Source organism: Erigeron canadensis, chromosome 8 (genome assembly GCF_010389155.1).
Source record: "Erigeron canadensis isolate Cc75 chromosome 8, C_canadensis_v1, whole genome shotgun sequence".
NCBI lineage: Eukaryota > Viridiplantae > Streptophyta > Magnoliopsida > Asterales > Asteraceae > Erigeron > Erigeron canadensis.
The window spans coordinates 46,781,596-46,808,569 of NC_057768.1; the positions used below are offsets into that span (position 1 = coordinate 46,781,596).

The following is a 26,974-nucleotide window of genomic DNA, read 5'->3' on the forward strand; positions in this document are numbered from 1 at the left end:
AAAAAGGAGGTATATATATATGTTTTCAAGTGTTAATTTCAAACAAATAAAGATTGTTGCGCTAGGGATCAACATCTATATAAAAGGGACGATTTATGGTCTAGAACATGAAGATATAGTTTTGTATATATCATCGTTGTTGTTATTCAGAATACGGTGATGACTTGTACGTCACTCATTTTTAACCATTCATTTAGGTCCCATAAACCTATTCATATATGTTACACCTTGTAAATTTTGGATATGTTAATAAATCCATTAATTTGTTGCTACTGAGGAAAAAACTTGTAAGTATTTTACAAGTCGTAAAGATAGAGTTTATAGGCCAAATTAATGTGATAAATGGTGTTAGCTAGGTTTGTAGATTACTATATACATTTTTATCTTTTTAGATAGATGACTTTTAACTTACAAATAATTCTTAAAAAATATGATATAATTTCCATTAGTTAACCTGACACAAACACAAGTACATTATAATTTCATTACTTCTGTTATGTAATAAGCATTAAGTAATCCATAACCACTTTCGAAATTTTCCATAACCAAAGTTTTAATTATTAAGTTTTTATTTTTTGAACTACAGCTTAAATTAATTAATACTAGTTCGAGTGTTTGACTAAACTATACCTTTTTGTTTTCATGCTATTAATTAATAATAACTTTTACAAAAATTGTTGAGATGACTGAATAATAATAAGGAAAATGATAATGACAGCTCTAAGGATTATCATTAATAGCTTATTACATGCATAAAAAGTAAAATCTTTATATATTAATAACCGCTCTCTGAATTTTCACAAAATAAAATATAAATTTTAATGCATCAAATTAACTAATACTGAAGAATCCATATATATCATCATTTTGCATATATTTATGGTTACAAAATGAAGAATTGCTTTGATTTTCTTACACAAAATTGTTAGCTGACTTTCATATAAGAAACGCACGCATCGTCAAATGAAAAGATGCCACGTGTATGAAACAGCCAACTGTGGTCAAGAGTAGTCAATCCGTTTCCTCTCACTGTATTTAAGTTCTCATTTACCATCAAACTCGATACACAAAAATTTAACTTGTACATCTCTTCTTTACAAGAAAGAAAGAAAGAAGGAGAATAGGAGATATATCCTCATCATCATATCAGAAAATTACACCGACACCCCGGTAACTTCATAAGTCTATCCGGCCCAATTCCTAGCTCTATCTCTTTATAAAATGGTTTTATATCATTAATTTACTCTTTCTGACTCTCTCTCTCACAATAGATATATATCCTATAAATATGCATATGTATATGTATGTAATGTGTGTGGTAATCTATACCAAAAAAATAGATTTTTAGTTTTCAACTTTGTTTTAAGATTTGGGATCGATGGACCAATATTCTTTTTAAGGTTGAAAAAGTCATATGTTTTTTTATTTTGTTTTTTAAACTTTTGTATATCAGTATATGTGTGTCTTTACTTTAGTCATATTGAGTCACATATATATATATATATGTAAAATGATTTCATTGTTGTGTATTTTAATATCTTCTTCTGCTGCTACTGCTGCTTTTGCTTATTTTTTAAAAATAATTTATTGAAGGTTTTTAGTTAATTTGTGTATGCAACTGTTTATCTTTTGCATGGTAATTAATGATATGATTTTGGTTACATGAACAATAATTTTAGTGAAGTGAAATAATGGATGAATAAATAATCCAATATATGATCGAATTTGCATATATTATTTAATTTCAGATAAGGTAGCTTATATAGTCAGCTCGTAGTTATTTAGAGGGAGGGAGGCCGGCGGCGGGATGTTTGGAGATTGTCAAGTGATGTCAAGCATGGGTGGTGGAAGTGGGATGATTTCCTCATCCGACTCCCTTTTCCCCAACTTCATGCCTTTCTCTACTTCCGATTTCTCTTCCATCATTCCAGTATGTAGTACTGTAATTCATTCATCCTCTCTCCATCCATCTCTTATATATATATATATATATATGTAATGTTTGGAATATTGATATGTATATATATACACAATGATTATGTACGTAGAAAGAGGAGATGGAGAGCATGGTGCAGATGAGATCATCAGGAAAGGAAGAAATGGAAAGTGGGTCGGGAAGTGATCAAATCGAAGGCGGATTGTCCGCAAACGAGCAGGATACCGATCAACAACAACAGCCTGATCATCCTCCTACGAAGAAGAAGCGTTATCATAGACACACCGCTCACCAGATCCAAGAAATGGAAGCGTATGTATGCATGTCTCTAGCTAGCTTAATTAATTTTATAATATCTATATATATATCTGTATATGAAAAATCATTGAGATATATATTTGTGCCAGGTTGTTTAAGGAATGCCCACATCCAGATGATAAAAGAAGGATGAAGTTAAGCCAAGAACTTGGTCTTAAGCCACGCCAAGTTAAATTTTGGTTCCAAAACCGGCGTACACAATTGAAGGTACCGTACCTGCCTGCGCACTTTAGCACACATTCATCCCTCCCTCCCTCCCTCCCTCCCTCCTTACATGCGAGTATATATTATTGTTGCTTGTTGTAATGTACATGTTCTTGGCTAGCTAGACCTAAAATTTAATGCCAACTGTTTAAAACGTACTATACACACACACACCTCACCTTGCACATATTTCAAGAAGACGTGTTTTTGATTACGAGTACTATTTTGTGTTTGTGTACATGTATGTACATATATATACACACTTTTCATTAAATAAATTTACTTTGGTTAAATTTGTATCATTATTGAAGCTCGGTCTATATATAAAAATGTTGAAAGCTTATCTGATTTTTATTTATCTTCAAGTATATAAGTTCAGATTATGCAAGTACGGTTTGTGTTAAAATGTCTTTAGCTACTTATCATTTATAAGATGTGGAAATGATGTTATAAGTTTTCACGTGAGAGAATTACCATAAAGTGAGAATGTTTAATTTTCCTTTCAATTAATTAATTAAAGTATGACACACATACACATTGAATTAATTACAAATTATAGATTAGGAAAATAATATTTGTTGTATGATATTTGACTTAATTTGAAGGTTTATATTGACTTTGGATCCCTTAAATATTTGCAGAACGTTTTATTTTAAGAAGACTTTCAAAATAAAATTTTCAATCTATAATAGAGAAAAAAAAAGAATACAAAAAATAGAGAAATATGTATGTTAGTTATTATCGATACAAGGGAAAATACCTTCATGTGTTTTACTCGTACTATGTAACATTTCAAGTGAAGGCAAATCATTAATTAATTACCTTTTTTTAATTTTATTCTGTAGTTAATTAGGAAGCTATATAAAAATACAAATTAACAAACAAAGTAAAAAACATATTCAAAATTTCCGCCGACTATAAAGAATTATGTATTATTATATTCCAACATTTTATTAATTGATTTTGTCAAATTAAACATGTACATTTTTCTTTGTAGTTATTTTATTTCCTTAAAAAAATATACAGTAATTCAGTCTAAATATATACAGTAAGTTTGTTTCTAGCTAATTAATAAGTGTGACAAAATAATAGTAATAATGCATCTAGCTAGCTTGGTGAACTTGATGGGGTTGTCTACAAGCGTACGTTAACCACAACCATGCGTTAGTTTTGCCGGTGAGTGTAGAATTATATGTACATAAAATAAAATAATGCATTAATAAATTTACTGAATGAATATGGTTGCTAGCTTTGCCATTAAATATACGTATGCAGCAGGCAGCTGGTGGGGTGCAATATAAGTCAACCAACCCCAGCTACACCTGTAACATGAGCCTCCCACAAGGGGAGCACATTCTTTTATTACCAGTTTCTTTTCCCTTTTAGGGTTAGGGAGGGTTATTATCAATAATACTATTCACTCCATCCATATTTGTCAAACTATTACACTATACATATAATAATATAATATAATTGTGACTTATCAATTCATGGGCTCCATTTTCTTGTATTAATATATAATTCATCATGTATATGTGTGTACCACTTTGCCCTAGGGCAATTATATATTGTTTGTACATTGTGCATTATATCGTATGTATATTGACCGTCTAGGAGACAATAACTAATAGGGATTCTTTTAAATTGATTACTATATTGGTTTAATTAATTAATTATGCTTGTGTGTCGGGTTTAATTAGTTAATTAATACTTGTATGTACATATGTAGGCACAACAAGACCGGACGGATAATGCTATGCTTAGAAACGATAATGAGAATCTAAGAAATGAAAATGGTCGGCTGCAAAATGCATTGCGTGCCCTTGTTTGCTCTAATTGTGGAGGCTCTGCGATCTCTTTCGATGAACAACACCTTCGTATGGAAAATGCCCGGCTCAAAGAGGAGGTATATATATATAATTCTCGATCTCTAGTGTCTTTTGAATAATTGCCTCATATTAGTGATATAAATTATACTAAGTAATATGCATCAATAATGGTACACTTACAAACAAATTGTCATGACAGAGGTTTAAATGAACAATTTTTGCTTCTTCTTTGTGTTAAATCGGTTTACGTGATCAAGTTAACGATAGAAGTGCTTTAATCCACCAAGAATTAATATCAAGATATTATCGATCATTATTTGTATTCATGCATGCAGTTGGATCGTGTTTGTCTTATCGCGAGTCAATTTTGTGGGAGTGATCCGATGCAAACACAAGGACAGGGTCATTTACCTCCAATGATGAGCACTACGAATCTGGACTTGGATATGAATATGTACCCCAGACCATATGATCAAGATGGCTTGACATCCTGCAACGAAATGATGCAGATCAATCATTTGATGGCACCCGATCAAGGTCCCAATTTTGCTGCTGCTAATGGGTTAATGATCATGGAAGACGAAAAGCCTCTTGCAATCCAATGTGCACTATCTTTTATGGATGAAGTTGTTAAGATGTGCAGGGTTGAAGAACCACTTTGGACCCAGGTTAATGAATTTGGCAAAGAAATACTTAATCTCGAAGAATATTCCAAGATGTTCCCAACTCTGAAGAATGAATCAAAAGAGTCGAGATATGAAGCATCTCGAGCTAGCTCGGTCGTGATTATCAATAGTATCACCCTGGTTGATGCTTTTCTTGATACAGTATGTCACCTTATCACCTGTTCTTGTTAGATTTTTATGTTTATCTGGTGCAAACACATATAATAGATATTGTATTGGTTCTTATATCTTTTCTGATCATTGGATGCTAATTAATTTTAGGACAAATGGATGGAGTTGTTTCCCTCAATCATCTCGCGTGCAAAAACGCTTCAAGTGATCACTTCTGGCGTTAATGGAACTGCAAACGGTTCCCTGCAGCTGGTGTGTATTTAATTTATGCACATGTTTAATTAAGTTGAAATGAGTCAATGACAAATCAGATGGGTAAGACAGGTTGGATAATGGGTCAAACTGGCAGTTTTTTTGGAATGATTTTGGGTGGGTTAACCTAAACCAATTCATTTAAATCTGTTCCAAAATTTTACAGTTATGTCTTTTCACAGTTTTGATCCATTTGACGCATTACTTTAATTACGTGACTGTTTTTATTTCACTGATCATAGACTTGAATATGGCCGAAATTGACCAAGTGATAAGTTGATAAATAAAAATCGTCACATATATCTTAATTAAGCTCTGAGTTGATGGAAACTAAAGGATTAGTGGCTTAATTTAATTTTTTTTTTTTTTCTTGTTATGATCTAACAGATGTATGCAGAACTGCAAATGCTATCACCACTTGTACCAACAAGAGAAATTCATTTCCTTCGTTACTGTGCACAAAATCCTGATGATGGGAGCTGGGCAATCGTTGATTTCCCACTGGACAGCTTGCACGAGACTTACCAACCCTCGTTTACTAGATACAACCGTCGGCCCTCAGGTTGCATTATACAAGACATGCCTAATGGCTATTCAAGGGTGAGAAATCCAAATCATCTTTATCTATGTTTTAGAATATTCAACCAACACAGTATCTATCGACATGCACTAGCTGATCTTGTTGGATTCAGGTTACATGGGTTGAGCATGCAGAGGGTGAAGATGAGCCAGTTCACAGTATATTCACTGATTATGTTAGCAGTGGGATGGCATTTGGAGCTCGACGGTGGTTAGCTGTTTTACAGCGCCAATGTGAGAGGCTAGCAAGCCTTTTGGCCCGAAATATATCTGATATTGGAGGTATGATTACAGGATATAATAGTTAATTAGTGAGCCTAATGCTGTATTTTATTTGTCTTGTTTTTAACTATATATGCATGTATATATATGATTTGCATGTTTATGTACAGCAATACCATCTCCGGAAGCAAGAACGAATTTGATGAATTTGGCTCAGAGATTGGTACGGATGTTCTGCCTTAACATCACTGGCTCGTGTGGGCAATCGTGGACAGCTCTTTCTGATTCAACAGAGGACACGGTGCGAATCACAACCAGGAAAGCAACTGAACGAGGCCAGCCCAGCGGCTTGATACTGACTGCAGTATCCACAACTTGGCTTCCTCATCCTCATTATCAAGTCTTTGATCTTCTAAGAGATGAACGCCGCCGATCTCAGGTTCATTATCATATATAGATATATTAAGTGTTCAAAATTAATTTGATTTTGTTCGCTATGTAACATATGTTGGCGTTAAATTGAATCGATCTGCGTGCAGCTCGACGTGCTCTCAAATGGGAACCCATTGCAAGAAGTGGCTCATATTGCAAATGGCTCTCATCCTGGAAATTGTATATCTTTGCTCCGTGTCAATGTAAGTTTATCATTTATTCATATCATATATATATACTCTAAAATCCTAATTAATAAGTTATGTCATTTCAGTTATTTTAGGAAGAGCATAAAATTAAACATATTTGGATTAATTAACTGATTAAATATAATAAGTTGTAAAAACATGTATTATAATACTTTTTGTTTTATTTTGGGAACAGGTGGCTAGCAACTCGTCCCAAAATGTCGAACTATTGCTTCAGGAGAGTTGCACAGATGATTCGGGTAGTCTTGTTGTATACTCAGTGGTCGATGTGGAAGCTGTCAAACTTACAATGAATGGTGAAGATTCGTCGTCCATCCCTCTCCTCCCACTTGGGTTTGTCATTGTCCCAGCGGCACAGAACCCGAATAGCAGCATCATTGAGACAGAGTCTGCAGGAGGAGGCTGCTTATTGACCGTGGGACTACAAGTGTTGGCTAACTCAATGCCCACTGCAAAACTCAACCTCGCAAGCGCCAACACTGTCAACAACCACATTCAAACTACAGTACAACAAATCATTAATGCCCTGGGTGGGGTCGCCATCAATAACAACAACACTGATCATGCCACTAGTGTGATTAGTGCTGATGATGGCGACGATGTTGGTGACTTCCACGAGCCACCAACTGCTCGTCCCTTCACGAAAGTCGAGTCAAGCCCTACTTTAAACTAAAAAAGTTGATAGACTATATCATGGTTTCCTTTTTTTGTTGTTGGTTATTTGGGTTAAAAACTTAAAAAGGTAGGTAGCTAGCTAGGTCCATATTTGGGCATGCATGCAAGTGTGGTTTGTGTATTGAATTAGGGTAGGAGGAAGTCAAAGGGGGGTAAAAATGTCAATTAGTTACAAATGACATTATGGTGGTTCTGCAAGATTCAGAGAGTGTAATGAAGAGAGGTGGGTGGTTGGTTGGTAGGTAGAGATAGTGTCTTGTCAAACATTAATCAATGGATGGATGGTGGCCGGGGAAAAGAAGCTAGCTTGCATTATGGTAACGAGGGTAGTCAAGAGCGCACCAGATTTTATGTTGTTCCTTGGATGGTTTAATTTGGTCTTAATTTTGGGACCAATTAAGCGGCAAGGATATGTCATGATCATGGTTCGGGAATTGACTTTCTTTGTTTTTCCTTTTTCTATTTTGTAACCCCCAGCCGGCCCACTAATAATAACTTTGGGAAATATATATATTCCCGTTGATTTGATGAATGTTGTGGTTGACTTTGCATAATTTTATTAATTGTAGTCTTTCTTTTCGATCTCACCGTATATATATATAGATTATACACATATGCATACATGGACTCTAATTATGAATTGAATGCTAGCTTGTACTACGCGCATATACATATGTTTTATATCAAAAAACTAACCTTTATACAGAATTGAATATTGTATTTGCAGAAAATAGTTACAGTATATAATTATATGCCAACATAGCTATGTACGTATTTTGGTATCATGCATGTGTAACAATGTGTTACTCAAATTGTACGTGTCATAATATAGATATCAACAATAACGATAATATATAATCCTCAACTTCATTTATATATGTTTGTACTAAAAAAATAATTTTTACATAAATTCCATACCTGATCAGTTAGTTTCTAATTGCCGGTTTGAGTAAATAATTACTACGATCGATACAATATATGTTTTGATTGTTTTGCATTAAACATTATGTAGTTTCCAAATGGTATATATATCTGTGTTAGCATTTTCGTTTGGTACCATTGAATAAGTAATTAACTGTAATATGTTGTTCAAAAAAAAGTAATTAACTGTAATGCATGGTCAATAGCCAATAGGTAAAAGCAAACTGCTTTTTGTGGCATACAACTAGGTGATAATTTCTAACTATGATGTATAGTAATTGAAGAAATCGTAATGCTGATTAAATGAACAGCATGTAATGTGTCAAAGGTGGAGCTCACTACCCAATAAGTCGATAGTCAATACTCAATAGTCAATTATTCAATTGTCAATACCAAGATTCTTATTAAGTCTTTAATTTTAAAAGCCCATTACTCTGGGCCTTCACTTGGGCCCACTGTTAAAACTAGTACTTCGGCCATAAGCCCATAACCAATAAAAAGCTTCAAAAACTAGAATCACCGACCAATAACTACTTCGTGGAAGTGGATTAATAGGGATTTTTTTATAAGTTTTGAGTTTATCTCAAGCATGCATGTAATTAGGATTAGGAATAAATTAAAATGTCGTTCTAAAATATAATATAGATTTAGTACATAAAAAACAAATATCACAGTGCTCTCAAGATTTTAAACGGATTATGATAAAAAACGACAATCATTAGTGATCTAACAAAAGATTGTCCAAAACTATTATATTATGTTATTGTGGTTGTGTTATTAGAAAGTACACATAAGAGTTTGTTTCAGTAGTGTAGCAGCTTTCTTTATGTTACGATACTTGCCTAAATTTAGGTCTTCAATGAGTTTTATTAGCAGTGCTTAACCTTAACGTAATAAAGACCGTCAATTATTTGTTCGAGGTAGATAATTAGCCGCCGTTTTATTTTCCCATTTATGATATCTTGTGAAATAGTTGATCTCGTATTAGAGTCCTACCCAACATATTTGACGGTGATCACATGTATTAATTTACAATGAGTCTGAGTGAATTTTCTCCTCGATATGTTTGAGTGATAGACCAATAGGTAGGGGTGTTCACGGTTTCGTTTTTACCCGGTTAAACTGTAAACTGAACCGTTTAAAAAATCGAATAAAACCAAACCGTTTTTGAATTTGGTTTTGGGTTTGGTTTGTAACCGAAACCGAATTATATATTCGGATTTTGGTTTGGTTATGGGTAAAGGATAATGAATTTGGTTAAACCGAAAAAACCGAATAACTTATATTACAACTAGCGTTGTACCCGCACGATGCAACGGGAAATAAGAAAAAAACGCCGGTGGTTTGTGGGGCGGCGGCGATGAAAAAGAAAAAAAAAATAAGCCGGCGGCGGTGGATGGTGGTATTTGGGGCGGTAGTGGATGGTGTTTATGGGGGGAGAAAATCAGAGAAGGAGGGAGGGAGTAAAATCGGATGAACGTATGTGTATGTAATGAGCGTGATGGAGAAAAAATAGGGTAGTGTAAATTAGAAGGGCATAAAAGACATTTTAAAGGTAGAGGTGTTAAAAGAGGGTGGGGTAGTTTGCTTATTGAGTATAGATTATGTATTATTAAATATTTAATTCGTATCTTTTTTTTATGGACAATTATTAGTGTATTTTTTACTTTATATGTCTATTTGTTTATCATATTAACTTTTTTATGAAATTAGATAAATTCAATTTTGATGAATAATTTTTAATAATGATGACAAACAAGAGTTTAGTTGTTCCAGTATTTATGTTATTTGTTTATCCATATGGTTTAAATTTACTAATTTGGTGAAAATTGAAATTATGAACCTATTTTGGTTAATCACAACTTAGAAAAAAAGAAATGGTATATTTGTGTTTTTCATATTTGGTTTTTTTGGTTTTAAACCGAAACCGAACCGAATTTTAATTTGGTTTTCGGTTTGGTTTTCATATTTCGAATTAGGTTTTGGTTTTGAAAAATAAAAATAAAAAAAACCGAAAAATCCGAACCAAATAACAAAAACTGAACCGATGAACTCCCTATCGATAGGGTGTTTTCATCTAAAATAGAACATTGGATACATCATGTTTGGGCCTTTGGAGGGGAGGGTTTTTTTTTTTTAAGTCATAATATATTGAGCATATTAAATGACTGGATATATAATTAATGCTGTATGTATTAAGTAAAAAAAAATTTTTTTTGACTTAATGTATATTAAATTTTTAATTATTAAGGTTATTAAGTAAAATATAAATTTAAGATGCGTGCCAATGACAGTATAGATAAGACCTTGAAAACCAAAGTAAAAGTGGGCCTTGTATTGTCTGGGCTTAAAACCTGCTAAGTGATACTTTAACGAGTCTAATAAAGTAGTAATAATCTACTGTTGGACGGGTGGGTAACTGGTATGAATTTGTGATTTATAATCATTTATTTATTTATTTACTTTTGTTTGGCAATGAATTGTGAATGAAATAGTGTATAAATTGGTGTTTGTTAATAAATTATAGGGTGGTGTATGATATGCTTGTGCCAAACAATTATCTACATATTTAGCTGAGAAAAGAAGTGGAAAAAGAAGAAGATGGTGGCAGTAAAGGAGTTAATAGAAGCCTTAAAATTCAGTTGCACCATTTCATTTTGGAGAATGTGTTTTCTGTGGACATTCCCACTTATCGTATCTTATATAAGGTTGCTCACTCAATACATTTTTACCAACAAACCCATATATAACCGTTGTGCTGTTGTACCTTTGCCCCCATCATCATCATCATCGAAGTCATCCGTCAGACGGTTACCGGTCTGCATCATCACTGGTGTAAGTATTTTATCCGTTATGCTTACTCGAAAGTCTGAAAGTGGTTTCGGTTCTATTTGATTTAGTATGTTTGCTAAAATGTTTATGTTGTGGAGAGTTACCTAATTTCTAGTTCTGATGTATACAACCTTCTGTATCTTTTATTCGAAGTACTAAACTTTATTGCAGTGTATTATTTGTTTTAAAAACGACAAAAAGGTTTATGTCGGTCAGCGTAACCCAGCCTGGTCTATTCCAAAATTTTATTTGTTTTAACCCAATTGTGATTTAACTTAGAGGTGTTAATAGGGATTGGAAGAGTATAGTCAACGTTATATCAAGAAAGTGTATGAATAATGTTGTGGAAAATGTGGTAGGAAGGCTAATGATAAGTGCAAGTGCGTGACTCCATTAGGTTGAGGCTTATGGGTTTAAAAGTAAGAAAGACTGTCAGTATTATTGAAGACTGAAGAGTATAGAAAGTGGGGAATTAAGCCCAATTTTTTTTGGAAAGATGGAATAAATCTACTATCTGAAATGTAAGTATTGGTTTAAAAGGTTTATGGCTAAAGATTTAGTGAGCACAGTGGTTTAAATAATGATCCGAATTGGACAGAAAAATGCTAGGATGGCTAACATGATGCTAACTGCGTGGTTTGATGAAGTTGAGGGTTGGTTAATTGGATGAGGTTGTGTACAGAGTGTGGCACGTTGGGTGAATGGCTGATTTATAGATGGGATAATTTTGGCAAATGACTGGCTGTGTTGCTGTTTTGAAATTCTGTTTGGGTAATGACAGAATGGGCATCGGCCGAGTGAGTAATGCATCAAATTGGATTTTATTAGTATAGATCTTTATGAATGTTTGGGTTGGTGTATTGAGTTTTTGTATTGGTTGTGGATTCTGCTTGGCTGGCCTGTCGGGCATGTTGAATGTTACCATGAAGTAGCTATTTGTAAAATTTTGATGATTAATATATTTTCACCTTTTGGAGAAAAATAAAAGAAAATTGTGATTTAACTAGATTTTTAACATACCTGAATTGCCTATCTGCTACATATTGAAGTTTCAGTGGTGAAAGATATATCCTTTTTTGACTAATGTTTTAATGTTTATGGGTCACTACATGCAGGCGACATCTGGCTTGGGTGCAGCAGCTGCTCTTGCTGTTTCAGAGGAAGGCTTCTTTGTGGTCCTTGGTATGTCATACTATATTACCAACTGTGTAGTTCTTTGTCCATCTTTATCATATAAAGTAAGGGTACAAAAAGCACCGGTGCACATAGCTAGATGTAAGTTAGGACATAAAGTACTTGGTTCTCGCGTAGGTTATAAAAGTTTGAGACATAGAAGTTCAGAAACAAATTATTAGCAAGTCACACTCGCACTCTCTACTTCATTATGTGGCAACTATCAGAGTTTTATGCTGAAGTTTCGTTACATGCCTGCAGCTGGAAGATCTTTAGACAAACTGTCAAAGGTATACTTCATACCAGAGGCTTATTATGTATCACTTTTCTCTCAATTATGTCTTTTAACTTCTTGGCCGACAGGTTATGTCTGAGATTAGAAAACAGAGCAATGAGGCTCATCTTGAAGCTTTTGAAGTTGACTTATCATCCTTTTCATCAATAATGAGGTTTAAAGAATCTCTTGAAAAGTGGCTTTTGGACTCAGATATGCATCCTTCAATTCAGCTCCTGATAAATAACGCCGGGATACTTGCAACAACAAGTGGACTTACTGCTGAAGGCCATGATCGGTATGTTATCCTATATTTTTCTACTGTCATAAAAGCAACGGTTAGTGCTATAAGCAGAAAAATGGTAGGCCTGCCAGTGTACATATTACTTCCCGTTTTATATCTTTGTATTCAATGTACAAGTATATTCTAACATCAAATTTACAGTAGTAAAAAACATAAAAGGCTGAAAAAGTCCCAGCCCTGTTTAGGATTGTTGATGCTCAATCTTAACTCTTTAGTAAGGCAAAGTTTTTCCTTTTTATATTTATTTAGGTCTCTCTATTCAGGAAAGGGACATGATGGTTAGGCCAGGGGCTTTGTGCAACTTTATCACAATAATACTCTAAGTTCCAAACTTTTTAATGTGAGGGCCCTACCAAAAACAAAATATCACAAATGAATGCATGTCTATGTATTCTATGATTGGTTAAAAAAGATATTACTCGTCCCAACCAAAAAATTGAGTCCGTGTGTTACATAGAAAATCACATAGAGTATCTACACTTCAATGGCACATTCCATATATAAGATAACAGTATCTACTCTGCAACTCGTTTATCATCACCTTACTTCCAGCTGGAAGTGGATGGCTAGGACCACTGGATCATACAATATTTTCATCAAAAACAACTGGTCATTGACTCATTGATCAACAGTTTTAATTGAAACTGCATGTTTTCAAGGGAGTTAAACGGTACATTTTGGTTTACAAATAGTTATATGAATAAAGGTAGCAATATATTGTTAAGCTAAAGAAACCCATTATAGATGTGTATATGATATCTTGTTAACTGTATCCAGCTACAGGGATCAATATCATATTGCTTTGTATCACACATCAATTTATAGAAGCACTAAACATGATATTAAAATGACCCTCAAATATTAGAATATCAAGTAGTTGGTGGAATTTGAAAGAATTGAGACTTTTGAAGATAGCTAATATGACCCCAAGTAGTAATAAAATTGATGGGATTTGCACATATAAGATGAGAACTATGTTTTTTGTAGCACTGTCTTAACAATGAGATAACTAGATAAGTATTTCCCTTTCTGGCTCTTATAAGCCCACAACCTCAAGACATAAGTATTTATCTATACCATCTACAGAGAGTGAGAGACTTCAAAATACCGAATACTTGCTAATTGGTAAACGGGAAGAGATTCCCTCAAGTTGTTTTCAACTTGATTGATCAAGTTGGAAACATCTTGACCATTGGATTGAAATCAAGGGTTAAGATTGATAGATAGACTTCGAATCTTAACCCTTAATTTTAATCCAAGGGTCAAGATTTGGCTAACATGACTAGTCATGTTGGCAAACTTGAGAGAATCCTCTCCCTAACTGGTTTTCTCTTTTCAGAGATACCAATTTCATTCTTAAAACCTTCATTTAGTTAGATAATAGGTAAATTTTTTGAATAAAATGATCTGAGTGGTTATGTTACAAAGTCATCTAATTTTTTTTACCCAGGGGTGTTTGTTTATAGATTTGTTCCTTTTGACAGAATGATGGGGATTAATTACATTGGGGCATTCTCTCTGACAGAAGCTTTACTGCCACTCCTAAAGAACAGTCCAATTCCTTCACGTATAGTTAATGTTACATCCTTTACACATCGGAATGGTGAGTATATAGAGCTCTTTCAGTTTATTGGAAGATCATAATGCTATTAAACATGTGACATAGTATTAGATGTTTGTTAAAATATGCATTATACGCTTTCAAAGTGTTTCCTATTAAGTTCATTCTTATTGATATAAGGACAAGTTGCTTAAGCTGTATTGTTCTCCAGTGTCTAACTTTCAGGCAGAGAAAGAGACTGTTTCTGGCAAGCATTATTCAAAGTCTAAGCACTACCCATGTGCTGAGATCTATGAGAACTCTAAATGTGAGCAGATATTTACATCTTAAAGTGGGTTTAATAACTTTTTTAATCATTTAAAAATTTGAAACTTACTCTTTGTTTTGTGTTTAGTATGCATGTTACTTTTTGCATATGAACTCCATAGACAACTTCACCTCACTGAAGGATCTTATCCAATATCAGTAATGTATATGCTTTTCCGTTTTTTTTATTTACATATTTACAAATCCAACTAAATTTGGTTCCCTATTTTTTTTTCTCTGTTTTATCATTCTTGAAGAATACCTAAGACACATGTTGCTAATTTTGTGTGTGCATGATAACAATGAAGGGCCGCGGATCCTGGAGCAGTGAAAACCAACATCATGCGAGAAGTACCATGTTATATCTCACAAGTTGCTTTTACTGCCCTGCAGTTTTTGGGCCTTCTGCAGTCACCTCATAATGGTATCTCTTCAATTCTAGATGCATCCCTTGCCCCTCCAGTAAGTTTTTTGAGCTATTTTTAGAATCTCTCTTAGAGGCTCGGGTACAAGCACAAAAGAGGTTGACGACCAATGGAAATTTACTGGGTGCAGGAAACATCAGGGTTATACTTTTTTGGTGGGAATGGCAGGACTCTTGATTCTTCGGCACTATCATACAACCTCAAGCTTTCAAGAGAACTGTGGGATACCTCTTGTGATATATTTCAAGATTCATTGTTGAATTACAATAGACTTTCTAGTAACGAAAAGGTTGATTAGCTAAAGGGAAAATGTGCTGCATTTAGATATCAATGTCTTGTGTATTCAGTATCACTTTGTATGCAGACACTGTTTATTTTGCTCATAGGTCAATAGCCTTTTTAACTTTTATGTAATGACCTTATTGAAGCAAGTTTGCCGATTTTGTAATTACTTAATGTTGGATATTTTAGTATAATTGGGTTAACTTGTTTGATCAGTATTGTCATAATAATACATCATATAGGATTGGTGGTGCGGAGTGCACGCCTATTTGAATTTATTATGACCTTAGGGGCGAAGGCCCTAAGGTACGGGGGTCCGGGGGCAGCGCCCCTGGGAGCGGGGTCCAAGGGGCAGAGCCCATTTTTATTTCCGACATATTGCTATATTGAAAATCCCTCTGAAAATTTAATTTTCGGAACTTGAGGGACCAAATGTGGCAACTCGAAATTCCTAACAATAACTGCCCTTTTGTTGATAAAAAGATATCCCGTAACAGAATTGATCATTCGATTCTTTTTCTTTCTTCTTTCTGGTTCTATTTTCTCTCAAACACAAACGCACAGAAAATTCTTAATCTTTGATTGTATCCGATTGAATAGTTTAGGTGAACCGCCAAATTGATTCCAACTGAAAGCGATCACGTGCCTTCAAAGATTGTTTATATCCGGTTATCTGTTTGTTATCTCGAATTTCCCCAACATTAAAAGAGTATTACTTGTAGTAGCTAATTTGATATGCTTGGACAAGCTTGAGATTCTATTCAATGACGAAACCATGAACAGATATATTTGATTATGTTATCAGTTGAAATCACACATGATTAAAGGCAAAAGTTTGCCATCATTGTTAAGGGAAAAAAGAAAAATACATGTGTGATCCTTATATTAATTAAAAGGTGAACATGTATTACTATCTTTCCACTATGTGTACAGTGTATAAAGGTAACATTGGACATTCCCAATTAACCAATTTTTACTATGCTATAAAATTCAGAATTAACAAACACTTTTACTGCCAAAAATACAATCTGCCACTTATTTATCAATCCAAATATTATCTACAAAATTTGGTTGCACTCCCCAACTCTTATACTCTTATCAGTCCTGCAAATTGTAATAAACTCTTTAATCACATTATCACGTTCAACCCCACGATTCTCATTCTGAATAAGGATAACTATATGTTTAAATTTCAAGGGAAATAGTTATAACTGTCTAAATTTAGGGAGATAAAATAACTAAATCTTAAACTATTAGAATCTAAAGTAATATGAGTCACATATTGGAATGATCACAACATCTCTACGTTTGTTATACTATGTAGGCACATTGACTAGTCAAGATATTAAGAATTCAAGTTAAAGACTATAATATATTTACCAGTTTTGATGAGAGATGTCACACCAACTCCAGTTATCATCCTTCGTCATGTCACCAACAGTCATATCAAATCTTAACTCAGCCTCGTAAATTATTCTTCTACTTATAATTATATTAAGTGGCCCAAGTTCAGAGCACCATTAATCATGCCAAATTGAGTTTTTGTCGGCATTACCTACATTGGTTTAACATGGTATCTCATTTTTTCTCTGATGTCTAATAAACTTTTCACATTCAACTATTTGAATAATTAAAATAAAAAGTTTTACAACAATTTCTTGTTTTTCTCAGTATTTGATTTTTGCACTGATTTGTTTCATGTGATTTAATAGTGAAAAGAACAACTATTATTTGTTATATGTTTTTTTAAAAAAAAATTCTTTAATAGATTATAAATATAGCTTTCTGTAAACTATAGTATGATGTATGAATAATTTCATCTATATTATTGAATAAAATAAATTACCTTTTTTTTTCCTTAAACTTTCAGTCTTTAAAAAGTCTAAAATATCCATATATTTTATTAACTAATTTAAACATCCTTACCTAATATACTTATAATATCCTTAATTAAATAATTTACAATATATAACTGCACTATCACATCTAACATTAATTACTTTTACATTCACCGCCATCACCGCCCCACCACCATCACCACCTCCGCCACCTGTTGCCGCCATTACTACTCCCACCATTGTCGTATTGGTTAAGCATAAGTCTAGTTATAGTTTATGTATGTTTTTACTTTTTATAGGTGGAGTTTTTTATTTTAATAATTAGAACTAAAAATAAATTAATTAAATTAGTTAATATAAAAATGAAAAGATTGACTAAATATGGAAGTATTGATTACCGGTTATTTATACTATAATTTAAGAAATTGTTATATTATATAATAATATAAAGATATATAGTAGTGTGATTATAGTATAATTTTGTTTACATTTTTATTTATTTCATTTGACACAATAGTGAAGGTAGACCGGGTACAGAAATGAAATATAGAAGATCCGGATAGAGGCTTCGATTCCGTGTTTGGATTCCCTAACCAGCACATGACCAAAACTACACCGTTTAGTCATAAATCAAATATTCAACTAACAAGACTTCCCATTTTATCAGAGAAATAATTATCATCAGAATTAGAATTATAATAATAATAATAATAAAAAAACTTTCAATTCGTTTTCAGCAGAGCGAGCTACGATGGCGATGCAAGCTGGAATGGGTGTTTCCAAACTTATCTTCATTATTGGCGCAGGTTTCAAAACTTATACATCTATTTATTTGTATTTGTATTTGTATTTGTATTATTATAATAATCACTATGACTACATTTCTATTAGATTCCTAAACATTTCCAAACCCTAATAATATTTTTATTAATATTAATCATAATCAGAGATATTTTAAAATATTTTCTGCGTGTGAGTGTGTTTAGGATATACTGGGACGTTGATGCTTCAAAATGGTAAATTATCTGATGTATTGGGTGAACTTCAGGTAATATTTACTTTTATAACTTCATTTTTATTAGTTAGAATATATACACACACATATATTTCTATGGTTATGATTAAATGTTTTTGGTTGGTTGGCGGCAGGCTTTGGTGAAAGGATATGAACAAAAGAAAGGGGAAGGGGCTGAAGATCATGCCGATGCCATTGCTGCTCAAGTATTTCGTTTTTCGCTGTTTATTTTGATATATGTTCTGATAGGGATTCTTTTGTCTTTCTTTATTTAGTGTAGTTTTACGATCAAACTTAGACAGACAATACTAGTACAATTGTTCATTTTGTTGCCTTTTTTTAGAAATGTACTGTGACAGTGACTATAAAATGTACTGTATTCTTCTATGCTTAGGAATAGGAGTATTATAATTGTCTTTGATTTTATGCCGACTTAATTTGCAGGTTCGGCGATTAGCAATGGAAGTTCGTCAGCTGGCATCTTCCAGGCAGATCACCGTTCTGAATGGTGGCGCTGGTGGTATGTGCTTTTAGTTTGCATGAGTTTTTTACGCATTTCTAGTGGATTGCTTCAGAGTTCATTGTGTCGTGCATTTTTCTTGTTTGAAGTTATACATGTGTATACTATGGTCTATGGTGGACCACTATCTGCAGTCTTGGTTTGAAATAGCGTGTGGCGACCCGTGGCGATAAGGTCCCTGAGGCCACAAGCGTGGCGTTGCGAGCACGGCGAGCGCAACACGTACTCGCGGCGATAGTTTCTACAAAGATGATAATACTCTACATGTAACAATTGAATACCAAAAGATAACATTTCATATCATAAGAAAAGACAATAGTTTGTGATTTCAAATCACCAAATCATAATAGGTTGCGATTCTACGACACTAAATGTATAATAAGTAGAAAACAAACCATAAAAGTAGACTAATAGACTTGAAATTGAAAGTTGAAATCAAAACAGTGGGCCCAAAAAAGTGAAAACATAACTTTGTACATGTTGTGACGCAACGCTCGCAACGGGCATGTTGCGCTCGCAACATGTAACCTGGTCGTCACACCCTTGGCGTTGCGCACTAGGGTCGCAACACACAACGCAACGCCTGTTGCACGCTATTTTAAACCAAGTCTGCAGTTCTCTAATTGTTTGAGTTTCTTAATCACAAACTTAATGTTGATGCAGCTAATGCGACATCTCTAGTGGTACCAGCTGCTGCCGTGGGTGCCGCAGGTTATGGATACATGTGGTGGAAGGTTTGATTGCTTTTTATTTTCTCCTCCTTTTGTTCTTTCTATACTAGCAAATTATTTAAGAGAAATAGCTATTCTAGAGTTAATGCTTATTCAACCACTCGATGTCTTGATTAATACAAAACATTTTTTTTTATTTAGTTAACATTAGTGCTTTTGGGTTAAAGTAGAGTTTGTTTAAAAAGATTTCCTCCCACTTTTGGGATGATTTTGGAAGGAAAGAAAATATACTCTTTCTATTCATTTTCTCTTCTTCTCCTTTCTTTACAAATATAACTCAAGAACATACAACAAAGTTTGACACTTTCTGTCAATGATTTTTTTTCAGGGTTTATCATTCACGGACCTGATGTATGTGACCAAGAAAAATATGGCAACGGCTGTCTCAAATCTGACAAAGCATTTGGAACAAGTATCAGATGCTCTGGCTGTAAGTTCCTACTAAAGTGATTAAGGCTAATAACTTAATTTGTATTTTGCATTTTTGCTTTGGCTTTCGTATCAAAGCTCCTTGTGAATTTGCTAGTTTGTGAAAGATTTTACTCTCAATAGTCCTATTATTCATGTTAATTGTAATTTGGTAGTAGATGGGTCAATTAGTAAAAAAAAAAAAATTCATACGCTCTGTTATATATATGTGTGTGTGTGTGTGTATGGCTCTAGATTATTTTTATTTGGTTTTATTGGTTTATTATGGAAGGTGTATTGGTGTAGGTTTTAGGCTTTTAGCAGACATGTTGAGTGGTTTAGCCTTTATCGTCTCCTAAAGAAACTTTTTGTTGATCATATCCTCAAGTTTTGCTAGTCTTTGAAGTATTGAAATATTGTAATATAGTAACATTTATTGAGATTACATTTTTGCGATCACATAGAATATCTATAATTCCCAGTTTGCCATCACAGAGATTAAGTTTTAGGTGTAAGATCTCCAATGCAAGGAACAAGCATTTATATCAGCTCTCAGTTCTATTAAATCATGTCTGTAGCAAAGCACCTGTCTTAGTTTTAGCAATAACAAAATGAATATTTCTCTTTTTATAGGCAATTCTACTGTATTATGTTTTATAAATAGAAATCATTGTAAATAAGTAAAGGAGTTGTTTCCAACCTTATGTGAGTATGATCTAAGATTCTACTTTGTTAGATTTCTTGTTCATGCGTGAAGTGTGTCCAAAGTGGGTTCTAGTGTTGATCTACTGGTCCCGTATGTGTATGACTTGAGCCTTCTCCCTTTCTGCTTTGTGTTCATATGTATATTTGCTTAATGATTTTAAATATATCTGTGGTAAGTTTTGACATCGGCTAGAACTTGTTTCAGTTGCATACCATAAGGAATTCCTACTAATATATGTATATGTATTGGTTCCGTTATTGGTCAATACATACCTCTCAGTTGTTATAACATAATGCATTTAACACTTGCTAATTTAAGACATAAGTTAAGATCAAGGTATCAAGGTAATATCTCATATTACAACTCCAAACTACCTTCTTTATTATTAATTTAAACATCTCCACCTAATTTGCCTATAATACCCTTGTTGGCCTTAAATGTTCAACCCAAGTTTGATTGTGTAAGGGGTCAAAGTGTCATTTGACTTAAGTATGTATTTTATGTTAGGAGTGTATTGTTTATTTAGATAAGGGGTGTTATTTTTAAAGTTAATAAACCGGTTTAGAGAAAGCAGTTACTTTAACTGCTAATGACTCCTATATGGAGCGACACATCCATTCGTAGGTAGCAGTTCAGTGTATATAAATATATCCCTAGGCGTATGTAAAATAAACAACCCACAGACAGTGAATAAAATATATATTGTTCGGGTTTATTCCTTTGTTTCTTGTTCTTATAGTTATGTTGCGATTCTTGATTATGGATTGGCAATGATTTTGGGACAATAACCCTTAATGAAATAATTTACAACATAAACCTCTCAATCCTTAAAATAACTAAACTACCTCTTTTAACATCAATTACTTTTACATTTACCACCATTGCCGCCCCGACCACCCGTCACCGCCACCACCTATCGCCGCCGCGTTGCGCGGGCATATGACTCATAACAATGAATGCAGTTCTCTATTTTGCAAAGCATATGGAATCTTAAAAGCTTTTGTATTCAATCTTCAGTATTGGCCTATAAAGTGTTGTATGGGCTGCATAGCACAGGAATTCTGTTATTGTATACTCAGTATCTGCCTATCTCGTGTCATTCTACTAGCCAAATTAACATTCTTTTTTGTTAGATGTAATATTTAAATCATGTTGATGTGTCTTTAGTATTCCATCCAAGTTTACTGACATGCTCTTAAATGTTTTTCGATAATCAGGCAGCCAAGAAACACTTGACACAGAGGATTGAGAACTTGGATGATAAAATGGAGCAGCAAGTGGAAATGTCCAAGTTGATCAGAAGTGATGTATGTTTATGAGCCTCGATCATTAGACCATCAATAGTTGGTCAATGGGGAAAGTCTAGATTCTGCTATGATCTTGCTCTATAAGTATAACTCGTTGAATGTGTGCAACAGGTAAACGGTGTCCGCGATGATCTTTCCCAAATAGGCTATGACTTGGACTCACTAAATCAAATGGTGTCTGGTTTGGTGAGTGTTATGGATTTTTCTCAATAATCATGGTGGACATCTTTAACAAGAGTTGTTAAAGATAAGGCTTTTTGTTTACCTTCTATAATACACTATTGATCTTTTTATTTTGGCAGAATGGCAAGATAATGACATTGGAAGAAAAGCAGGTAAATATCTGAGGCCACTTAAGTTATTGTTTAATATTCCTTTTTTTTTTTTTTTTTTTTTTGAAGATTTACCCTTTTTAGATGTTTTTTGTTATTTTCTATTTCGTTGGTTATCAACACTACTCCTTATTGTAGGATATACTTATGATTTTATTTTTTTTTTAATAAATAGGACTTAACTAACCTTGGAGTGTGGTACCTCTGCAACAAGGCTGATGGAAATAAGATCTCTGGCAAGGCACAAGTAATTCTTCTGTTCTCTTTCTAAGTTGCAACATTTGGTTAGTTTTATTTATCTACACAAGAAGGAAATTCAACTACAAAGATACTGTTAACCAGAAAACCAACGGAGCGAAAAACAGCTAGTGATGCTTAGTGCCATAAGTAGACATTTTTGGTTGTATTAGCATAAGGACAACAGATTTGATTAGTTGCATGTCTGAGATCGTGTTACATGCTATAACATTAAGATGCATATATATATATATAAATATATATATGGGAAAGATAATTAGGGGATGGGGTAGAAAAAAGTACCAAGGGAATTCTCTTAGCCGTCCGATCAATGCATCTAGATGGCTCAGATCACTTCATCTTCCTCCTTCTCCGGCAAGATACAGCAGCCGCTACCTGGCTCTTCTTCGGCGAGATAGCGCCGCCAGCCACCACCTCTTTCTCCGGCGAGACAACCACCACCCCACCATCATCTCTGACTACCCCAACCACGGCGTCGGCAGCAAAGGATACGCTCGTATCTTATCAAACCGCCACCATCTCTTGGATCGCCGTCCATCAAATCCTTACGGTTCTCATATGCGTCCGGTTACAACCAGTGTTGTAAATAACGGCCTTAACGGTCGTTATAACGGTAACGGAGGTCCAGCGTTACGTTAAGGGGGTTGGAGGGTAAATTTAAAGGTCTGAGGATTTAACGGCCGTTATAACGGTCTTAACGGCCTTTATAACGGGATTTAACGGTCAAATAACGGAATTTAACGGAGCTTAACTGTCAAATAACGGTCAAAAGACATTTTTTGACTAATTTTGTTAGGATATTGCTAATATATATTTTTTGTATAAATTCCTTTATATTTTATAGTCTCCGTTATAACGCAGTTATAACTCCGCGAAATGAAATTTAACCTTAAAGGTGGTCGACCGCCGAGCGTTATTTACAACCTTGGTTACAACCATTTTAGAACAGATGAAGCCAACGATCGTAGCGTATCCACCGGAAAACGAAACTGATGATTGCCGGAGATGATCAGTGGTGATTAGATCTGATGAAGATGGTCGGAGATGTCGCCGGAGATCATCCTCTCTTCCCATCTGATCTCCCGATCCAACGGTGGAGATTGATTCCCTTGTACTTTTTTGATTGCTTGTCCCCTATTTAACCCACCCCTATATATACATATATATATATATATATATGTCGGGAAAAGTGAATATAAGGTTGTCCGGCACCTAAGCTTAGGTGTAAAACTCTTACATACCGATATTTTAATATTTTTTTATTAATGAATAAATGTTTGGGCCCCCATGAATTTTATGGATTAAAAAAACAATATGTGAGTGTTCCACACCTAAGCTTAGGTACCTAACAGCCTTATATTGCCATCCCTCATATATTTATGTGTGTGTGTGTGTATGTTCCATATATCCTTAACATAAAAGCATCGATTTGCATGCTATGCACTTTGGAATGGGCATCTAATCTTTCAGTTAATCACGGATGACCTTTCACTCTCTTTGTTTTACTTTTGGACATCAAAACCTTTTTGTTTTTGCGGATCTTCTATTTTGATTTTTCTCGATGGCTTTTTTTGGTTAATTTAATCATGATACAAGTGTACAAGCATCAGATTTACCATGTGGTTTATTTCCGTAACAACAGTTCTTATATGTGAACTATATATTTCTATTATTTAGATACAACTATCCAGCATTTTAACTTTTTGATACAACCATAAAAAAATGTATCTTAATTTTTTTCACGCTTTTATATTTGTCTTGTAGTTCGATTTTTGATTGATTGTCTATTTGACAATACAGGAACAATTTAGACTTGCTGGCAGATCTGCTGCTGGTTACCTCACATCTGGAGGAACACTGAGTCTTGAGGTGACCTGTTCTCTTTTATATTTTGTTCTAGAGATAGTACATTAGGTTCATTTGTGTATTGCCTGTGTTGGTGATGGGGTGCATCATATACTTTTTCATGCTGCCCCTTCCATCTGGAAGTGAGGGCGGACAATCATTAACGAATGCCTCAAAATAGACTAACATTGTTTTATTCGGCGATAGTTTAAAAACCACTTTCCCGTCGGTAACTGTTGCCATGGTTTTATTTGGCGAAAGTTTTGAAGCCACTTTTCTATTAGTAACGTTAGTTAGACTTAAAATTGGGAAAAAGTTCCATAGTAAAAGCTTATGGTTTTGGGACTTCATAATTGTTTCCAACTCTTGAGACTATGATGTTGGTAATTATTGATTTTGTGGGTTTACTATGATAATGAACTAAGAACTCAGTCATTCATTTGACATGTGACATTATTCTTCTCCAGGGTGTGAAGGAAATTGTCGACAATTTGGATTCAGAAGGTGGTCCAGTTGGATCTGGCAACCAATCGAGAAAGCTGACCAGGTATTCTTTCAACTGCATTCGTGTACGCCAATAAACTCTTATTTTCTGTGCAGCTTCTCTTTGTATCATCCCTGGTTTGTTTCACATACTCCCTTCAGCTTTTTGAATCTGGAAAGGTGGGTAGGGGATGCTTGCTTCATTGTTTTTCATTGTTTAATGAATAGTAGTATTAGAGTGTGTCAACTATGAATCTAAAAGTTATATTTTTTTAAACAACAATCTAATGTTTTGAAAAGGATGTCGGAGGTTTTATACATTAAGAATATGCTTTGACAATTGACACAAAAAAAATTATCTCGAACAAAGTGTTCTGGTCACTGTCACAATTAATCACGCCATTCTGTTTTTTGTTAGACCGTTGTTGATAAAAAGTGGGAAGTGAGTATTGGGTTGTCCCCCATGCTTAGATGGGGAACCCCTCACATTTGGTTTTTATAATTATAAAAATCATGGGGGGCCATGTATGTATTTAAAATTCAAACAAATATTAAAATATTTGTATGTGAGGGGTTCCCCATCTAAGCTTAGATGGGGGACTACCCCATACTCACTTTTCCCTATATATATATATATAGAGAGAGAGAGAGAGAGAAAAGTGAGTATGGGGTTGTTATGCACCCAACTTGGGTGAAAAACCCCTCACATACCAATATTTTAATATTTTGAATAAGTGTTTGGCCCCCATGATTTTTATGGTTTAAAAAAAGGTATGTGAGGGGTTTTTCATCCAACTTAGGTGCCTAACAGCCTCATATTCCCTTTCCCCATATATATATATTTACTATATTTGTGATGAATCATGTTCTACCTTTGTTTTTCAGAACGTGAAAATACGGTAAACAAACCAATATGTACAGTACATATGATACAAACCAATATGTACGGTACACCAGTAACGATGGTGTCCCTGTTTTGGTTATATTGTGCATTTGATGTGCAGTTATGTTACTATTTTGTTTGAATGCTGCTTAGTTGATAATTGATTTTGTTAATATTTGAGACTGAATAGTTGAGTGTATCGTTTGATTTTGTTCTACCTTTCTTGTGAAACAGGAAAAATACAGTGAAGTTCAGCTCTTGAACCAACCAGAGGATAATGCCGAGGAGTTACTATGGAAATTGTAACTTGCACTGAACTTATTTTTTTATGCCCAATAAGCGAAAGCATTGAGATGTACTTTGTCCTTTCGTGGGTAGTATATAACTAAGTATACCTTGAAGTTACCCAAAAAACTATAATATGTGGTCACATATCTTCATGTTGTAGCCGTGCTTTTATCTATATGATCAACTTATATATGCATTTGTTGTGCTGTTGTGCTCATATGAGCATGGCTGAAACTCTGAAAGACATCTGATTCTGAGGTGAAACACTATTCTTGATCAATCATATGAATCTTTATACTCATATTTATCAATAGCGTTGCCAGAACCTAAACTCTTGTATTTTATATCTTATAAACTTGACGTGAGCTGATGTTTGTGTTTCTTTTTGCTTGTATGCTGTTTAGAGGTATACAATAGATTAAATGATGCTAGTATGCTACTCGCAACCTTTCTGTGTTTGATGATTAAATTTGGTTTGTAAAATAGTTCTAAGTTTTAGATTTGGCTTTGATGTTTGGATATTAATCTGCATCTAATTATTTTTATTAACATTATTATAAACGATCATGTTGGTAGCAAGTCTCAAAACGAAAGAATGCTGTTTCATAAACATTTGGCTTCGTCATTGTTAAATTTTAAAACAACCAATAGTCACTACGTAATACACTATCTTGTAACAAAAGAAAAAAAAAAACAATATCTTCTATTTATCATGTTCTTTTTGTGGTAAAAATTTAATGGCAAGCATTAAGCATGTATAATATATTAACGGAGTCTATAAGTTTTACAAATTAATCTTCAAGATGAGAATTTGCTAATATACCTTGTT

The 26,974-nt window shown here is 33.9% G+C and overlaps 3 protein-coding genes across 4 annotated transcripts; all 3 read left to right on the forward strand.

The window, feature by feature from the left end:
- The first annotated feature begins 1,118 nt into the window (after positions 1–1,118).
- Positions 1,119–8,035, forward strand: LOC122579243 (homeobox-leucine zipper protein HDG5-like). Its single transcript, XM_043751365.1, has 12 exons — positions 1,119–1,170; positions 1,749–1,930; positions 2,049–2,248; positions 2,344–2,461; positions 4,188–4,364; positions 4,623–5,114; positions 5,235–5,336; positions 5,724–5,936; positions 6,029–6,197; positions 6,308–6,576; positions 6,677–6,772; positions 6,954–8,035. The coding sequence occupies exons 2-12, from the start codon at positions 1,808–1,810 to the stop codon at positions 7,449–7,451; spliced, it is 2,457 nt and encodes an 818-aa protein (XP_043607300.1). The 5' UTR covers positions 1,119–1,170; positions 1,749–1,807; the 3' UTR covers positions 7,452–8,035.
- Positions 8,036–10,705: 2,670 nt separating this feature from the next.
- On the forward strand, positions 10,706–15,734 carry LOC122579084 (dehydrogenase/reductase SDR family member on chromosome X). 2 transcript variants are annotated; one of them, XM_043751177.1, is made up of 10 exons: positions 10,706–10,796; positions 10,902–11,209; positions 12,322–12,388; positions 12,641–12,669; positions 12,743–12,951; positions 14,442–14,560; positions 14,730–14,825; positions 14,913–14,988; positions 15,133–15,286; positions 15,380–15,734. In XM_043751177.1, the coding sequence occupies exons 2-10, from the start codon at positions 10,976–10,978 to the stop codon at positions 15,545–15,547; spliced, it is 1,152 nt and encodes a 383-aa protein (XP_043607112.1). In that variant the 5' UTR covers positions 10,706–10,796; positions 10,902–10,975; the 3' UTR covers positions 15,548–15,734. The 2 variants fall into 2 exon arrangements, with proteins under 2 accessions (XP_043607112.1, XP_043607113.1); XM_043751178.1 differs by having other exon boundaries at positions 10,770–10,785.
- A 2,261-nt stretch (positions 15,735–17,995) lies between these two features.
- LOC122611350 lies at positions 17,996–26,446 on the forward strand. Its single transcript, XM_043784369.1, has 13 exons — positions 17,996–18,175; positions 18,356–18,417; positions 18,519–18,590; positions 18,829–18,904; positions 19,568–19,638; positions 19,964–20,065; positions 21,967–22,056; positions 22,168–22,242; positions 22,359–22,391; positions 22,564–22,635; positions 24,447–24,515; positions 24,959–25,038; positions 26,092–26,446. Exons 1-13 carry the CDS (start codon positions 18,121–18,123, stop codon positions 26,117–26,119), a joined length of 885 nt encoding a protein of 294 aa, XP_043640304.1. The 5' UTR covers positions 17,996–18,120; the 3' UTR covers positions 26,120–26,446.
- The last annotated feature ends 528 nt before the right edge of the window (positions 26,447–26,974 follow it).

Bases quoted from the DNA above. Each gene is read 5' to 3' on its own strand.
- LOC122579243 (XM_043751365.1), top strand. From the start codon at position 1,808: ATGTTTGGAGATTGTCAAGTGATGTCAAGCATGGGTGGTGGAAGTGGG. The intron at 5,937-6,028 runs GTGAGAAATCCA...TGTTGGATTCAG, and splicing joins TGCCTAATGGCTATTCAAGG to GTTACATGGGTTGAGCATGC. The intron at 6,198-6,307 runs GTATGATTACAG...GTTTATGTACAG, and splicing joins AAATATATCTGATATTGGAG to CAATACCATCTCCGGAAGCA.
- LOC122579084 (XM_043751177.1), top strand. From the start codon at position 10,976: ATGGTGGCAGTAAAGGAGTTAATAGAAGCCTTAAAATTCAGTTGCACC. The intron at 12,389-12,640 runs GTATGTCATACT...ACATGCCTGCAG, and splicing joins AGGCTTCTTTGTGGTCCTTG to CTGGAAGATCTTTAGACAAA. The intron at 12,952-14,441 runs GTATGTTATCCT...TCCTTTTGACAG, and splicing joins ACTGCTGAAGGCCATGATCG to AATGATGGGGATTAATTACA.
- LOC122611350 (XM_043784369.1), top strand. From the start codon at position 18,121: ATGGCGATGCAAGCTGGAATGGGTGTTTCCAAACTTATCTTCATTATT. The intron at 18,418-18,518 runs GTAATATTTACT...GGTTGGCGGCAG, and splicing joins ATGTATTGGGTGAACTTCAG to GCTTTGGTGAAAGGATATGA. The intron at 25,039-26,091 runs GTATTCTTTCAA...CTTGTGAAACAG, and splicing joins CAATCGAGAAAGCTGACCAG to GAAAAATACAGTGAAGTTCA.